This window comes from Pimephales promelas, chromosome 5, assembly GCF_988280905.1.
Source record: "Pimephales promelas chromosome 5, fPimPro1.hap1.1, whole genome shotgun sequence".
Lineage (NCBI taxonomy): Eukaryota > Metazoa > Chordata > Actinopteri > Cypriniformes > Leuciscidae > Pimephales > Pimephales promelas.
The window spans coordinates 30298297-30316610 of record NC_142773.1 but is presented as its reverse complement, the minus strand read 5'-3'; the positions used below and the strand labels follow the sequence as shown (position 1 = coordinate 30316610).

General features: G+C 38.5%; 2 protein-coding genes across 2 annotated transcripts; both read right to left on the bottom strand.

Annotated features, from left to right (window-relative positions):
* Positions 1 to 7403: 7403 nt before the first annotated feature.
* On the bottom strand, positions 7404 to 11737 carry dsela (dermatan sulfate epimerase like a). The gene has a single exon (XM_039678136.2). It carries the CDS (start codon positions 11013 to 11015, stop codon positions 7437 to 7439), a length of 3579 nt encoding a protein of 1192 aa, XP_039534070.1. The 5' UTR covers positions 11016 to 11737; the 3' UTR covers positions 7404 to 7436.
* A 329-nt stretch (positions 11738 to 12066) lies between these two features.
* Positions 12067 to 18076, bottom strand: tmx3a (thioredoxin related transmembrane protein 3a). Its single transcript, XM_039675678.2, has 16 exons — positions 17587 to 18076; positions 17387 to 17444; positions 17078 to 17117; positions 16856 to 16979; positions 16073 to 16118; positions 15899 to 15979; positions 15672 to 15771; positions 15345 to 15422; positions 15192 to 15258; positions 13767 to 13865; positions 13456 to 13513; positions 13319 to 13372; positions 13158 to 13214; positions 12903 to 13032; positions 12727 to 12795; positions 12067 to 12530 (listed from the first exon to the last, which is right to left on the bottom strand). Exons 1-16 carry the CDS (start codon positions 17606 to 17608, stop codon positions 12306 to 12308), a joined length of 1308 nt encoding a protein of 435 aa, XP_039531612.2. The 5' UTR covers positions 17609 to 18076; the 3' UTR covers positions 12067 to 12305.
* Positions 18077 to 18314: the final 238 nt, after the last annotated feature.

Below are 18314 nucleotides of genomic sequence, written 5' to 3'. Positions count from 1 at the left end.
ACCCTTTAGCATCAATATAACACGCACAGAGCTTTGTTCAGTTATGGGTAGATTTAGGTCTGGGTTAGGGTTAGACCACTGGAGAAGGCGCCTTCTGGCCCATATACATATCTGCATCTCATATTGACGCTAAAGGGTGCCATGTGCGTTGGATGTAGACAAAATATCAAAAGCGTCACTATAAGACGCCTTAGCTTGATTCAAAACGGTACACTTGTAATAATGTTTTTAATTCCAGCGGTACTGGTGGATTTCCGTGGGAGATTCGATCATGTCATTGCGTCATTACGTCACATAAAGAAGGAGTCTCGGCTAGTAGGCTATATTGAGTCATTACGTCACATCTGTACACATTGAGGATGTTGGAGGTGGAGATTTATAGCCTTTTCTCACAGCACTTGATATAATTAAACTTATTAATTTGATGACGGATTCAGAAAGGTTCAAATGACAATCACCAGTGACAACAGATTCACCCAATGTAAAATGCAAAAGACTTCGTTCAGACTTCAGAGTGGCTACAGAAAAAAGAGACTGCAACCGGACCCATGTAAAAACAAGGATAATATCAGAAGGACATTACATGTAGGCCTAGTCACGCAATACCGACATTGTTAACATTAAAAATTTGAGAACAAGTATAATTTGTATGGTCTTATGGGATATGATAAGCGATTGTTAGATTTAATGAACGCAATTTACTGCAATGTCAGAACTAGAACAAAATGTTACTTAATTGTTCAGATTACATTTTCTGGTGAAAATTCTTATGGTCATACTTCCAAAAATAATAATCTGTGATTCTGAATGGCAGTTTCCACACCGATGCGGTGACTGACAGCCTCACAGTCTCCTCAAACAGTGTTCATCCATGCTGTGTCGTGTCGAGGGTGTTGAAGTACAACTCACGTAAAGTTGATAATTCGCGAATGACTGCAATTGCAGATTTCGTACAGAGTTGGCGACAAAGAGGAAAAACTGCGGACTGCAGCTTTATGTAATTCGAAAATACATTCACTTGTTTCTTTATTGAATTAATATATTAATCTTCTGAAAGAATGGGTGCGCCTCATTCAGCTGCCTAGTCAGGGCACTGATCAGCGAGTCGACCATTTTAAGGCCTTTCTCTATCGCAAAATCATATCAGTGCACTGAAACATTCGCTCCCTAAAAAGTCCCACAATGCACCATGAAAACCAGGAAGCATTGATGCTCAAAATGTTCTGTTACGTCCAAGGGCGTATTTATTGTGGATCTGTAACATACCGGGATTGTTGCATGGTTTTTTCTACTATCTCTTTCTCTTTTCTTGAGTCTTTAATAGGATTAAGGGCTACCACCTGTGCTCGTTAACCCCTGAGTGTTGTCCGCGCACTGATTGGTGCGTGTCCTGAGGAGTCTAATAAAGCAGCAGAGAAAGCACTGAGGAAGGAGAGAGACATTGCTGCGTTTTGGGGTGGTTCTGCTCTCTAAGCCCAGACAACTGAGTGATGGTTGCGCTCTGTGGTGTGTGTGGTCATAATGTGTATCATAACGTGATTCTTGAAGTTACTTTTCTTTTCATTTATGATCAGTTAAGGGTTTATGGGTAATGTAGGGTGGAGGATACCCAGAAGTTTTCTCCTGTTTAATGGTTAGTTAGGGAGTGAGGGAAGTTGTTTTGTTTTCTGTTAGGTAAGTTAATATTATTCCCCTTTTAGGTATAGAGGTTATTTGGTTTTCTTTTTGAATTGGGCCCTCCTCCCGAGGTAATACTTTTGTTTTTTGGATTTATTTGTAATGTGTTTGTTTATTTTTTATTATTAATTTATTTTCTAGCTTCGGCTAGGTTACAGAAATAAAAGGCAGACATGCCATTTCAAAGTGAACTTATTTGGTGAATCTGGGACTGGAGAGCTGGAGATCCTCAAAGTCTCTCCTCTGTTTGTTCGCCGTTCCCTACTGTATTTTACCCCTAGACAAAAAGGGGAGACGTAACTGTTCCCTTAACAGAAGTTCTGAACCACGAAAAACATAAATCAAGCAAGCCAACTCAACACACATATTGACATGCGATAGATATTTTGAAGAAACAAACCATTTTTTTTGTAATTGCATACTATCCTAAACACACATCATTAGACAGGTACTGAACATTTATAATTACAGCTAAACCATTGCATGTGTAATAATCGAAGTCTTTATCATAATGTACTTTACATTTTTTTTTATCTGAAAAATATCAGTTCTGCTGTTGTTTATTAATATACCAGTGCGTTGAGCAACAAGGACTTTATGTCACAATCGTTGTCCCATTCTGTAGTGAGCCAGGGTCCTTACCTTCCCAGTGCCCAAATTCGTGTACACAATATATTGATTTGTGTTATCGACCAAGCTAGGCAGCTGATTGAGACGCACCCAATAACTCACAATGAGTTGTTTTGTTGCTGAATGAATCCATGTGTGTTTGAACAAAACAAGTGAGAGAATTTACACTCTAAAAAATGCTGGGTTGTTTCAACCCAAATTTGGGTCAAATATGGACAAACCCAAATGTTGGGTTAAAAATGTAAAAAAAAAAAAAATTACAGTTGAAAGTGAAAGTTGAAGTCGGGTTCAAATTTGAAATGACATTTTTAACCCAACATTTGGGTTTGTCCATATTTGACCCAAATTTGGGTTAAAACAACCCAGCGTGTACTGGGTTTAGAGTGCACGAGGACTTGAACTAAGTGTTGTTTAATTTCGATTATTACAATGCGAACTCTTTCTTTTTGTGTTATTTTTTCATCCTAGTGTTAAACCCTTTCTTTCTTGTTAGAAAGGTGTGTGTAGCAGGAAACTGCTGTCAGATTGGATGGGCGACAGTCTCAGTCTCTGGGGTCAACCACTGGTTTTGAGAGAGTGGCAGAGCAAAGCATTGTTGTAGCATATGAGCACAGGTGAGAGCTGGAGAGATCTTGATGAAATATTAAAGGCCTGTGAGCTGATGCAGGTCCAGGATGAGGGCACTCGGGGGGCACCGTCTCCTTAATTACTGTGTGTGTGGTGGTTTCATTATTTCATTTGGGAAAAATCCCAGATTGAGGTTATGTTCAAATTGCCCTTCTTCTGCCACAGAGCGAAGTGGACTAGTGCCCGGAGGATACGTCTCCTGAATTAATTAATGCTTGGGTGTGTTATGCCCTATGATGGAGGGGAGTTAGACGAGCCATTAGGTAATAATAATGACCCCAATGTAAATTTAACAGCATTCTAAAGAAACAATGAATACCAATCGTTGACATAAGAAGTATTTACAATGTAACCAGCTCTTCAACGGTAACGTTAATAATTATTTGCACAGATGAATTTAAATACACAGTCCAACTATAAAGCGGCTCTGGGTGTGCTGAGTTTCAGAAAGATTGGCATAGTTAAAGACCCAACCATGGTTATTAGTGTTATTAACGTAATCCCTCTCTCCTCATGGTCTCCTGGAACATTGATCCTCCAAAATGGAGTATGGATCCCACTTTATCCACTGTCTTACAACAGCTCTACCTTACCTTGTGTGTTCTGCCTGTCCCTTAAGACTCTATTCAAAGCTGTAATGTGGTTGGTGCAGATGCAAAAACATATCATGACTATGTGGTTTATTGTCTACATGACCAGTATTTAAACGCATTTCATAAATGTTATGAGCATGGTTTTTTTTTTGTTTTTTTTTTGTTTTTTTCTTGTACCATAATGATATTCTGGAAGTACAACTCTTTATTTCAATTCACAAGAGAAAGTGTTAAAGGTCCACTGATCTTCAGTACGCCAACAAAGCCTCATCACTCCAGTCCCCCTGGACACCAGATAGTGCGGCAGAAAATCTGTCAGCCCTAAAAGAGCTTGTTGCTGAAATTGATTAGCATTTAGATTGTATCTAGTTTGATTCAAAGGAGGAGAGGCTACAGATGGTTTGAAAGCAGCAGTTTTAGAAGTAGATTTTGAAAACTGTCCGTAAATGGGTGCATTTGCACGCAACTCGTTTCGTCTGATTTTTTTTTTTTTTTAGGCTTCTGTATCCTCCACCCCAGTGTTTCTAATAAGAAACCCGGTCTGTTATCTAAAGTCCTCTGAGGCCTGCCATTACTCACTAATCTTTTTTTAGTTCATCATATCAGTCCATTTGTCAACTACATGAGAGATCCCTCTTTTGGGAGAAACCTAAACCATGAGGTTTGATCTCAGACACTAATTAATTCATATGATACATTTATTAATATAAATTTAACATCCACTAAAACCACATGACCATAAACCGAATTAAGATCATTCATCTTCTCCTTCTGAGTCCATGTGCATTCTTCATTGCAATGGATAATGCTAAAACATGTTCCTATCAGTATGCTCTTTCCAAGGGCTTGACATTAAGAAGAATAAATAGCACTGGTTTCACAACACCACCTAATTCATCAAAGTCGCTGCCACGGGTACATGCCCAGTGTGAATGATCAAACACTAGCTGGGCTTTTGGCTCATGCTGAAGGCACCGGTGCATTAGAAGGCACGAGAACTGTCTGCTAATGAAGAAAACTATCAATCCCTTTCATGAGATGCGTTAGAAGGCTACGGATCTAGGGTTTCAATACAACAATCTGAAAACAAATCAATTTTCTGCATGGCAAAATGTAGTGAGCTACCTACAGTACCTTCAAGGCATTTGAATGCATGAGCTGTTTCTGTAACTCTGTATTTAACCCAGTCAGTGTTCAGCTCTACACATTTGCAAAGTAGCCTATTAAGTTAGCACCTAGCAAACCACAGATTCACAATACACAGTGCTGCGCAAAGCCTGACTCATCTTAGGCCAGCACACACTGGTTGCGTGGCGTGTCCGTTTTTATTTCGGCTTCCATGTTAACAAGTTAGAGCTTGCACACTGCCTTTGTGACGTATAGCCTACGTCTCAGCAGCGCCGAAAACGTGTGCATGCTAGAAGCTACTTATTTTTTCAGAGCGTTTCCAGGCAAAATAGAATAGAAAAAGATGTTTTTATGTAATTTTGACTCAAATACATAGGCTATTAATAAATTACATTGTGATGTTTGATAGTCTATAGGTTTTGACATAAATCCGTCCTTCGGATGAGACGTTAAACCGAGGTCCTGACTCTCTGTGGTCATAAAAAATCCCAGGATGTCTTTCGTAAGAGCAGGGGTGTAACCCCGGCATCCTGGCCAAATTTGCCCAGTAGCCTCTGTCCATCATGGCCTCCTAATCATCCCCATATACACCAATTGGCTTCATCACTGTCTCCTCTCCACCAGTAAGCTGGTGTGTGGTGAGCGTTCTGGCGCAATATGGCTGCCGTCGCATCATCCAGGTGGATGCTGCACATTGGTGGTGGTTGAGGAGATCCCCCCCTTCTATGTGAAGCGCTTTGAGTGTCCAGAAAAGCGCTATATAAATGTAACGAATTATTATTATTATTATTATTATAAATGCAGATATATATATTAAAAATACAATAATAAATAATTATAAATTTTCAAATACTGCACCTGTCAATACAGAACGAAATAGCCTATTTTGCCGTCAATACTGCCAGTGCTGAACTTGTCTGCTGTATCAGTAGGCTATATATATATTTATGTTTAAAATTAAGTATAGGCCTTCCACTAAGCCCTCCCTGTACTTCACCTAGCAGCAGCTGTAGCACCGCGTCAGACATGTTTCTGGTGTGAAAACGCAACGCAGCCAGTGTGTAGTCGGCCTTTTAGATTTATTTAGTGTAAATGACAAGTAGCCTTTTTTGAAGTGTAAAAAAGAAAAGATGAATTTGGCACCAATGAGCAAGCTCTTTTCAGTCCTTACATGATTTGCTGCTGATAGTAGTGAAGTACATGCTATACTGATTATAAATTTCTGCTCAAGCATAGAAGATGTAGGATCTTTATTTATCTGCTGCCCTCTGCTGGTGACATTTTATGAATAGGAATTCTAGCATTTGAATGTAAATGCTCAATGTAAAATCGTTTGTAAGGTCTGTTATTAACTTTTAGACAATGTTTACCAGAAGCCAAGTATTTGAACCATTTATTTGTACTATAAACAAGTATGCGTGCCATCTTCAACTTGATGCTATTGGTATTGTTAAACAAATTTGACTTGTATCTAGTTGCTTTACTGTTCAAACACACTGTCTTGATGCCTTTTTCCATCTTCTATGTTTTTCAGAATCTGCTTCATGCCAGTCATAAAAATAAATAAAAAATAAACACCATATAAAAATTCATGACCTGCCATTATGGTCTAATGTGGGGAATGAATTTATTTTTAAGCATTCAACTTAATATTCTCCATACAGACCCCATCCTATGAAGAATTGCTTGCTGAGTTTAGTCCGGAAGCATGCTGGGCACAAAGGAATGACTCTGCAAATAACCCCCACCCAAAACACACACACACACACACACACACACACACACACACACACACACACACTTAAAGCAGCCTTTGCAAATGTTTTAAAAGTATCACATAAATTACTATTATTTTCCTCCATTTCAGTTATCCCACAGTGATGATTACACTCCATATGCATGTGGTGCCATGGAAAATCCATTTGCATTCTGGCTTTTAATACATTTTGCTTTAGTAGTCTCTTAAAACTGCATTAAAATATTTCCCCATTAAGATGAGGAATTTGATGTTTTGTGGTTTTACTTGTTTGGGTTGTTAAATGTTCCATTATGATTTTGTCATGAGCAACTGATATAATTTCAGAATTATATAAAGTAAGACAGATTTGCTATTGGTGTTTGAAATATAGTTTATATGCAAAAAAACAACAAAAAAACAACAGGGAAAAAAATCTTTACAACCAGTATCCCAAAAAAGATAGTTGATATCAATTGATGTGACATGTCAATGAAGTGATATAATTGTACAGTCACGCAGTGAACACCTTTTTTTTTTTTTTTTTGCACATCTATAAACCTACACATGAACTGGCTCTTATAAATGCAAAAAATAAGGTATCTTGGTGGGAGAATGACTGAAAATTACATTCAGTTCGTTCAAAATAGTTTAATCACAATAGCATGCGTCTCACAACACTACTGAGAAAACTGAAAAATACTGTTAACCGCCCATCTGGTGAGAATGAAATACCATATTCTTTTCTTAAAGTCATACTAAATGTGTTTATGATCCAATATTTGCATCTGTTGCTCATCTTAAGTGTTGAGCAATCACTTTTTGTTCTTAAGGAGATGTAGACAGTCTAAACTCAGTTTTGTCTGTATGATTTAACCATATAAACATTGCTTAAATATCAGGATAAATAAATCATGGCACAAAACAATTGGTCATATGATGAACTGTTTGCAAAAAATGCAACATTTGGAGGAAATATACTATATTATACTATATTATTATACTATAAGTGATCTTTTGGTACAATATGAAAAAGGCAAAACCATTTACAAAAAAGAATGACTGGCTGTATGTCTTTTATAACCCAGCTTCTCCATCACAGGCCAACATGTGTCCTCGATGAGTTTAATCTCATCTATGGCCATATTTGTCTTCCACATATTGATTTTGGCAGGTGATATATCTCCTTCATATATCAGATTATACAAATTTGTGGACGTGGCAAATGTCAGCTGGTTTAATGCAGCTGGTGCAACAGGTATTCCAATAAAGTTATGTATCGTTCTCGCCGTCTTTTCAGGAAAACATACAATGTCCTCGAATTTGACTATAAAGTAAGTGTGTGTGGGGAGGTTTGCGCTCACCTTGAGCCCTGCTGAATTGTGAGCCAGCCATAGCTGAGCTAGCAGCTGTACGGGGTTGGGATGTGCCTGGGAGAGGATCTTCTTTAAAGGAAGAAACTGTGAGTCCACTGTAGAACAGCCCTGATCCACACCATCAATGTTCTGCTTAAAAATGTTGGTGATATGTCTTTTAATATTCTTGCGTATGAACAGGCTTGGCTTACTGCTGTAGAGCATTAGATAAATCCATGCACGTGGGTCTCGGACCACATGAACTGAGCGAATTGAGCGACCTATGACCTCTTGAAGATACGGCAGCTTCAAGGACCAGCCACCACTGCCCATGCTCAGCACCGGCCGGGCATTTGGATACTTTTCCAGGTGCTGCCTGAGATCTTGTATGTACCCGATGTCCAAACGCTTTCTACTTTCTGTCATTGTTTGCTCTGACAGCAGCATTCTTCTCTTTCTTTGTCCTTTCTTTCTGACATTATTTCCTGTTTCGTCATTGCTCTGGTGCAACTGAATGTTCTGCAGGTGCATTTTCACATTGTGGACTATGGAGTGGAACCATCCCTGAATAACTCGAAATCGTCCATTTTGAGCATCTGCTCCAGACCACTCGCAAGCGTCCACCAGAGAGACAAAAGGAGACACAGGAAACCGCAGGTAAGTGGAAGGGATCCGGAGGTATACAAAGTCAGAGCTGTTATCAAAAAGGAGTTGGAGGATCTCCGCGCCAGAGCCCGGCATAGATGTGATGGTGATGACGGGGAGGTGGTCAGGGACACTAGAGTCTGTTCCATCATATATGCTGCTCTCTTTTGATTTGACTTTGCATGAGAGCTGTTCGCAGACGTAAAAAACAGACAAAAGTTCAGTCACCCACAAAAACAGCACACATATCAGAGTGCAATGAGTTAGCATTTTGAACGACACATGAAATTTCTTCTTTTTTATTATGAAAGCCAAAGCAAAAAATAAAATCAGTATCGCAGAGATGTTTACTGCCAATCCAAAGTCAAACACAAAATCTTTTGTGACTTGACTTGGCAAAGTTTGAGTTCCCTGGCCAAACTGAACTATTTTTTGATTGTCTTCTGTTTTAGCAAAGCCCGCAAAGCCCAAGTAACTCTGTCTAGCCTCAATGTCTTTGTAGTTTGTTACAACTGATACAACAGTCTCAGTGTCATTAAGAGTTACTGATATCTTTACTCCATTTTTACTCTTGTCTATGAATCTACAGTCCGAGACCTTGACGTATGGGCCATACATCAAGTAAGCAACTCTGGCGACAGGGTTTTCCATTGGAAAGGTCACATTTAAGAACTGCGTCCATCTCTTTTTGAATTCCGCAGCTTGTTCTGCCTCTTGTATCCTGGCAACGGGGCTGGATCCTTGCATGTCCAGCCAAAACATTTTGTAATGTGCATCCCACACATCCATCAAAGCCCCATTGTATTTTCCAAACAATCTGTGAGGAACGTATCTGAAATCAATGTCTAGGTTGTGAAAAAACGCACTGAGGGAACTGAGAGGGGAGTGCTCGTGTTTCTCAATGTGGTCCAGCACAAATAATGTTTGAGAGTTAAGAAGCACAAGAGCCCGATACACACTCTTTAGCTTCATGGCGGATGAATAGGCTGAAGCAGACTCTCCACTCACGAACAACATGTCCTCATGCGACGAAGCTGCGATGACCTCCCCGGCGGTTTCCCCAACTTCCTTTTCTCCCCATCGTAGCCACTTTGAACATTCCCCCAACTGCCCTTCCCATGGCTGATTACACTGGCTGGTGGGTGAGGGGGAAAATACCAGCACATTGTTAAGATAGCTGTATTTAGGACCATACAAGGCTTCAGAGACAAACATCTGTCCATTTGGTGCAAAAGTGAAGGAGTTTTGATCAGGGTGCTCATGCCCTGGGTTGAAGTTCGTCCAGCCTTCTACCCAAGAATAAGGTTTGGCATGGACAATATCGTACACAGCTCGCCCTCCTAATTTTCCAGATTTAAATGACACAAAGGTATTGCCCTGAGCTTGAGGTAACCCTGCCCCATACGTCACTACACCCCAGTTGGAGAAAACGTGCATGGTTGCTTTGTTAAAGTCAGGCGGAGGCGATGAATTTAACTCAGAGTCATACCATATGTACTCTGTATGCAAAGTAGCCCAGCGTTGGGCTGCTGATTGCATCATGGGTCCATTTTTAGGTCGATGCATCCTAATCTGCTTTGCCAGCCAGTTTCCCGAGCCATTTCGGAGAACGTATGCATCCAGAAATACAAGCTGGCTTTCAGGCCCATAGAACCAGTTGTAATTGGAGTCTGCAATGCCAACCGTTCGTTTAAATCCAGGAAGCAGAGTAGCGAAGTAAAACATGAAGTGAGCTCTGAGCCAGTTGTTCTGCGTGTTGTCTATCTGAAAATGACGCAATGCTAAGTAAACATACTGAGTGATGGATTTTGCTGTGTAGCTACCATATGCAACACCCTCATCGAGAGAGCCATCGACAATGTGGCTGAGAAGGAACATGGTCTTTTCCATGTAGTTCACTGATATTTGCTTCCATATCATGGTCTCTGGGTCATTATGTTCCCCTGCCACAAGAGCGCCAATGAGAATGGCTAGTATATTAGTTGTCTGGTGGTTCTGTAGAAACTGTTTTCCCCATCCTCTGTGCTTGGAGAGCTCGAAAAGCTCCTCGGTAACAGATCGTATTTTCTTGAGATATCGCAATCTTCTGCGAGTGTTAAGAAAGGTGTAGATGAAATCATACGCTGTGGCAAAACCAGTGAGGGAGTGCGCAATCGGGACCTCATCATTTGGGGCACTGGACACCATCCAATCTGGATACTCCACCATTCTGTCCATGTACTCAATCAAAAACTGAGAGGCGGCAGCATCCTCAGGTTGAAGCAGACAGTACAGCGCTAGAGGGGGCAAATTGTTGCCATAAATCTCATTCCATTTCTTTCCGAAATCCTTGTGGTTCACCGGAGGCAGGTAAGCAGCTGCATTGGATAACATAACAGAAACAGCATTTTGAATCACTTTGAATATGTGTCTATGCGTAGTGGTGGCCCTCTGTTTCATGAAACGCACCTCTGTCTGATCAAAGTATAGCTTGGGGTGAAGGTGTGATGACAAGGTGGTATTGTCTGTTTGGTGTTCTTTCAAAGACACATATCTGTCTGAGGCAGACGAAATTCCACAGAAAACAAGTCCCACAGCCAAGACACAGAGCAGAACCGCAGACCTTTGCATGTTCTCCATAACCATATCCAAGAAACAGATGTGGTGCTTTTCTCTTGGAAAGCTCCTCCTCCAAAGCGTCCAAAAATTGTTATTAATCCAACTTATTCACATGTATTTTCCTTTAAGGCAAAAGTGTCATGGTATTTATATGCATTACATGGTATTTATGTAGCGAGTAGGAAACGTTCAGATTTCGTTGAGAAAACATGCTTTTAAATAAACTAAAGCTCCATAAACCCACGCAAAACATAAATCTACCACATTTATTTGTACGCTGTTGTAGGCTATTCAACTGGATAATGTTAATATCATCTCTCGCTAATATTTACAACTACATCCGCTCAAAATGTCATAACGGAAATATCATAAATGCAGAGATGTGTCAAATAAACTTCCGTTTTCAGAATCCGTCGTTTGATCCGCTGTTTCCAGAGAAAGTTGCTGCGTTCGGCGGTCACTGTTGACACCATGTAAAGTCACTGTTAACGCCTTTTACTCATCCTGTGACACGAGAAGTGAGATAATCCATTAATCCACTTTGAGGTGAAGTGATTTTACCGCTTGCTGGGACGTTTGTGGTGTTTTCAGCAGACATGAAGAATCCTTTCAAGCCATTTCAGTGTCACTTTTTAGGTTTTAGAGTTAAGTTTCCTCCATTAAATTCTTCCATGGCAGAATTGTCTCAGTGTTATAAGGCAAGTCGCTTTTTCCATCTTCCAAACTATCTATCACTTTCGGCATTAACAATTTTTAATATGGTCGATAGATGGCGTCGTAATATCACATTGTGTGGTTTTATATAGGTTATTTCCGGTAATCATGTCGTTTGATTTATAACCGATTAATCATGCTATACTAAAATATAGAATAGTTTTATAGTTGCCAAGTTGTTTTATAGGCTAGTTGTTTTATAGTTCATGTAATTTAGCCACAAGTCAGAATATAAACTTTGAAGCAGACACAGATCTGGGTTGAGAACTTTCATACCTTCAAACAAATAAAGAAAAAATATCCAGGGACCTCCAACATGTAGTAGACTGTTCAAATGAATTTGAACACAACTTGTTAACAGCATATGGCCATATAGCATTTGTGCTTTATTTATTTGATTGAAAATATTTATAGACTTGTTTCACATGATGGAAGCTTAATAAAATAAATTAAGTTGATTAAGTTATTTGAACTTTTATTTGATAAAGAAACCAACCCCAATATCAACAATGCAGACTGGGAAAACAATTTATAAAAATGGTGAAAGCAGTATTAAATACAGTGATGTTACAGATTAACATGATCCTAAATAAACAGTCCATGTTAATCCTCTTTCTTTGCTTCGGAGGTTTTTTCTGTGCTGCCAGGCTGCAATTCTGCTGCTTTCTTCCCGTGTGCATCCAAAGCAGGACTGGCTGTAGCTCCTTCCTCAGGTTTTTCATCATTTGTTGGTACAGCAGTACATGTAGCCCAGATAACCATTACAACAATGCCCACAGGCAGTCCACACACAAAACAGGAGAAGATTGGAGCTGTCTGGAACATTGACTGAGATCGAGAAGATTAATATTAGTTACTGGGACAACAGTGACCAAAATATTAGCCTCAAGTAAATATTTGATGAGGATGTGATCAACTGTGTGCTTTGGTTTTGGTGCATTAAGCATTTAGTAAATATTTGGGGAAAATGTAATAAGAGTAAATCTATCCTTCTGCTAAAAAAAATAAGTGTTGTCAGACTTACCACCAAAGTAGACTTCGCTTTAAAGAAATTTCTCCTAATGCACTGCAAAAACCCATTTCCTCCAAGTAGCTGGTTAAGGTAAAATGGAATTTTATTAGAAAAGGCCCATTGTATTTTGGAAGAAGGAAGTTATATTACAGAAAAGATGGATAAGGAAACATCTTCACGCCTCATACCGAAGTGCTGCCATCCAGAACGCTGTTGAGAAAGCGAAGTAAATCTTCAATGGTCTCAATCTCACTTTCTGGTAGATAGTATCCATCAATGGTCATATTCAGCACAATTATGGAGGGGATCGCAACTTCTCTGTGAAGAAGAAACATTGTAATATGGTGATTATACAAAAATATATGAGCACAGAATGGACTTCTCAGTAATATACAGTTTTTGCACTTTGCACCTGCTAAAAATCTGCATTCAATTCAACTCACCCCATAATTAAACCATTGATATATTCATTACCATCCATATAACCAAACTGGTAATCACTAGGAGAAGAAAAAAACAATATGACCTTTGGTAACACATACTTTGATAAACTCAGATGTCAGGTGCTGTTTTTGTTTACAGTTCATATAAATGTGCTACCTACCTTTTATAATGATCTCTGTATTCAGTAGACAGCCTTTCCATCATAGTTTTGTAACTAAAGAGAAATAATGGGAGGGGGGAAACTGGCTATTGTCATGGTTTTGATGACTTTCATGCATGTTTTCTAATGTTACTTACCGAATGCTTTCTTCAGATGGATTTTTCTCATCTACTACTGCCAATGCCACAAGTTTACCTTTGAGGAAAGTGTGAGAAATGAACAGTGACACAACAAATTATGTATGCATGGAAAGTTCACATAATCACAATCTGTCAACGCATCGTTTTCACATATAAATATTGTCTCTTGGCAGAAAGTCATCTAGCAGTTTTGTTTAGTTTTTTTCACCTAGTGGCAAAAACATAGAAATGGTGTTAATTAATGACAATACATTTTGTACATTGAATAGATTATTAGAAAATAAGTTCATATAGAAAGACATGCTTACTTTGTTCTCCCATTTGGTACAGACTGAAGCTATCGATTTGGAAGTAAGTGGGAAAACGTTCTCGATTTATCCAGGAAGACAGATCACCATCAAGAAATTCTATAAAAATGATAAAACAAGAGAGCTGAAACTTTTTATTACTTCATGTACATTTAAGGTGTTCATGTATTAAAAGTAGCCCATATACTTATTAAAGGTCACCATCAAGCCTGTGTAAACAATATGCAAATTTAAATACTCAAAAATGTTTAATCATATCATAAGAAACAAATGATCTTTCATTTTATTATCAGAGTGTTTCTGTCCACTAACTGTGCATTCAATTATGCAAAATACGTTACTTGCACACAGTCAAGTTGTTGACTTAAAGGGTGTGTATTTGATGATAGCCCAGACGATGTTCAGAATAAGCCACATGACAGAGGAGAGCTGGAACACGTTACTGTCTCTGTATTATCGGAATTTGGAATATAATGGTAAGAAACCATTGCTACATCCATAGCGTCTTCACAAAAATCTTTTCACTTGTTTCTTATATACGTGCAAGAACCTGTGGTAAGTACTTTTAACAAAACAAGTACTTTATGCCTGAATTCCAGCAATAAAGAAAATGTAAATGTGCTTTCATATAAGATATAATGGTGTGACCTGTAATATTTATTAAACATTTTTGTGAACTTTTTTCACCTTTTATTGTCTGTTTATGCTTCTGTTTTTATTAGAAGGATTACCATCTGAACTATGTTCTGAAAAGATGCCATTTAACAATGTAAATAATGTCAGGTAAGCGATTCATAAGGACTGACTTCCAAGTTGAAACAATTGCATGGATATCATATATATATATATATATATATATATAAACTTTTAGCATATACAATTCTGACAAAATCTGTATTTCTTTTTAGTAATCAAGAAGATGTTAATACATAATATCTGCTGCAGAATCTACTTTCTACACCTTGTCTTTAACCTTGCACCATGGATGTGTTAACTATTCATGTCGTGGAGGACTCGTCTGACAGTGCCGCGTTCTGGGTCCAGGTTCGATGTGCCGATCCTTTCCTGCTAAATTTCTGGCTCCAAAAGACCTTCTTCAACAATGGGGAAGTCCAGCAGATCAACACCCTGAGGATAAACGGCTGTCATGGGCTAGTGTTTGTTTTGAGGGTGCTGCATCGTTCTTCACGCCTGCCTAATTCGCATTATTGGTGCCCTTTCCTAGTGACGCTCTGCCTCGATGCCCTGGCATTTCACTACCACCTCCCCTCTCTCCCCCAGTGGAACGGCACCCTTCGAGAGGCGATGAGAGGAAACAGCCTTGAACTCAGACGCTGAGAGACTATGAGATTTTGCTGCTTACAGATCCTGTTAGTTTCAGATATTTGCTTAGTTAAGTGATGCACTGCAAGTAGTACATCTTACCGTTGTAGAGGTAGTACGTGCCATCTTTGAACACAGCAACAACGGGAACATCCTGCAGAGTGACTGCCTATGTGGAGAAAATCAATAATGGTTTATTTTCTAAGAAGTTAAAAAGAAATCTTTTTCATTTTCTCTGAAAAGTGAAACTTTTACCTTTGGAAGGATTTCCTCAGATGCAGAGAAAAAATAAGTGTGGACAATATACTCAGTTGCAGCTTTATAGTATTCCTTCTGTTAAAAACAAAACAAAAAAACGTTGAATTATATATTCCTGAATGACTTTGCATGGCTTGCGAATAAATATATTCACACAGTTTATTTATAAAACAATAATAATAAAAAAAAACAATCTAATAGTAGTAGTTGGGAACTCATGCTCTACTGTTCATTAGTTTGCATTTCATTCCTATTCCAACGTAATTCAGTCAAACACTGTACATAATTCCTGTATGACAGACAACCATTTTACATAATTTTTACCTTAAGAAGCGACTCCCCTCCAATGTAAACGAAGATAAGATCATGACGACTCATAACATGCTGGAACAACTGAACACTGGAGAGAGTTCTTACCACAGGACTAGATTAAATAAAAAAGGACAAGGGGATTGCATGAAGAAAATTACAACTAACACTGACATAAGACTAGGGTCAGTGCAGAACATAAAAGACACAATATAATATGATGGAATTTACTCTAGAATTACCCTGAAACTCTATTGGTATATTCAATAATAGCGTCCTTTGTTCTTGGTCCTTTGTAGTCAAAAGACAGGTCTCCTTTAAATCTTTTTAAGAGAACAAAACAAATAAAAAGAGTCAAATACAGCATGAACAATAATTTACATATGATTTATGATAACAAGAAGGCATTAACTCACAGTTTTATGGTTGGATATCCACGGATATTAAACTCTGAAGCCATGCCTAAAGACACAAGAGATCAAGCTTCCGTGTTTTATTTGAAATAATGATAATAATTTTGTACTAATACATCAGTGGAGAATCATTTCAGAATAAAGATAATAATGGTAGCATTAGTTAAATAACTCATACTTAAAAGATTGTCATTAGTTAATTGTAGTAGCTATCATTATAGATTACTATTAATTTTTTAAACACTAATCTAATCTAATCTAATTAATAACAGGGTTTACCAATGGCGGGGGGTAAAACAAAGGACATGGGCTTCATTTTAGCTAGAAAGCTTATGTGTGATCTTAATAATAAGATTATAATATTAATATTAAGTCAGCAATAGGCAGACACTGAACAATCTAATTTCAAGAAATTAAAAGGATTGCTGAAATGCAACTTGTGCCATATGGCCATCTGGTTAACAAGATACAGACTCAATACAGACTATGTATACAGTTCAGCGAACTGAGTCTCATGAACGCAAGGCCTGCTTAACTAATCCCATTAAACAGCAGGTAAGCCTATCCTGCCGTTTAAGTAGCATACTAATTGGTTGCTAAGCAATGGCCTGGTGTGGCATTACCATTACTGTCATCTCAAACCAAGCAACAACACAAGCTTTCATCTTAGGCCCCCCTGGCATAAATGCAGTTCTTGGTAATCTTAAAAACAATTTTTGGTATGCATTCAGTGTAACCAAATCTTTCCAACATACACACTTTTGCACACAAATGAATGGGACCCACTTGTGTGCTCTGTGGTATCAATCTTGCCCACATTAACAGGAGAGCCCAAACTCTTCAGCTCTGCACCGACTTCATACCATATAGGCTCAAATGTGTGACAGTATGCGCACCATGGAGCATAAAACTGCAATAATAATAAAAAACAACAACAAAAATCACACAGTTGGCTTGTTAGAAATTTGCAAAACACACAACATAAAATTGCATAAATTAGACTCTCACCTCCACCAGCCAGAGTTCACCCTGTCGGTTTTCCTTAAACCTGTAAATGTGAACTGTTTAATGCATTCCATCAAACGTGCCTGTATGTATGTAGCCAACATTATTAATATAAATAGTATGACTAGATAGATAGTCACAGATAAAATGATATATGCTTCTATCTATTATTACGCAAAATCATTAAGTGGAATTTCTCAAGATCTCAGTGTGTTAATGCAACAAAAATAACTTCGCTGCATTGACAACACACACTAGCCTACTCAAGCACAATCACTTCCTTTACAATGTGAAGCACTTATAATAGCTTACTTGTCATCCAGTTCCTCCACGTAACCTGACACCACCACAGCAATGACCGAAAGAAGCGCTATCGCAAAATACAATAAAATAAATAAATGCAGTAACTTACTGTTAGGCAAGTGTCAATCAGTCGTGTTAATAAGATTAGAATTCTGTAGTTTTATATTGGCGAACATGGTGTCCAATTACAATGCGTCTATACAGCCTACCTGTAAATATTAAGTTTCTCATTCTTGCTATCCTTCAAATTTGTCATTAACCGCGCAATGTCCTTTAATGTTAACGTACTGACAGCAGAGTTGGTGTTGGGTTATAGTCTAATCATCAGACTGGTTGTAATAAGCTCTTGACCGACAGACTAGATTAACCCCATTGCCCCGAGGGGTAGGAGCGTATAGGCTACAGATTTAGGCCACAATTTGAATTTGGACAAGTGGATGGTTTGATCGCGCAACGTTTGAATTCGATTTTAGTCTTGTATTTTACAGAGTACACAGTTTCAGTCTAAATAAACCAATATTAACAACGTGTTCTAATTTTAAAATATTTTAAACTGTTAAAAATATATGTGTTTGAGTGTCATATTGGTATGACTATGAATATATTTAGATAAGCCAGTTGACCAACTAAACCGCAAACTCTCCCCAGCAGCAGCATAGCCTGCCCTACACGAGATCCAGGGGGTGGAGTTGGATCCAGGTCTTAGGGGTGGAAAGGGGTAGGATTAGGGGTGGTGTTAGGGATCAGGGGTGGAAATGGGAAGGTTTAGATATGTACTGTAAGTTAGGGTTATAAGGGTTAGGGCTAACCCTGGATTTCGTGTTCTGCATTGAGGACCATCTCCCAATCTTCTAATTGTTGTTGTCATTTTGATCCCACTTTGTATTAGGTGTCGTAACTAGTATCCTAGAGTAATACATAAATTATTGTGTTTATA

Bases quoted from the DNA above. Each gene is read 5' to 3' on its own strand.
- dsela (XM_039678136.2), bottom strand. From the start codon at position 11,015: ATGGTTATGGAGAACATGCAAAGGTCTGCGGTTCTGCTCTGTGTCTTG.
- tmx3a (XM_039675678.2), bottom strand. From the start codon at position 17,608: ATGAGAAACTTAATATTTACAG. The intron at 13,033-13,157 runs GTGAGTTGAATT...TCTTCTTCACAG, and splicing joins ATCAATGGTTTAATTATGGG to AGAAGTTGCGATCCCCTCCA. The intron at 12,531-12,726 runs GTAAGTCTGACA...TCTCGATCTCAG, and splicing joins AAGCGAAGTCTACTTTGGTG to TCAATGTTCCAGACAGCTCC.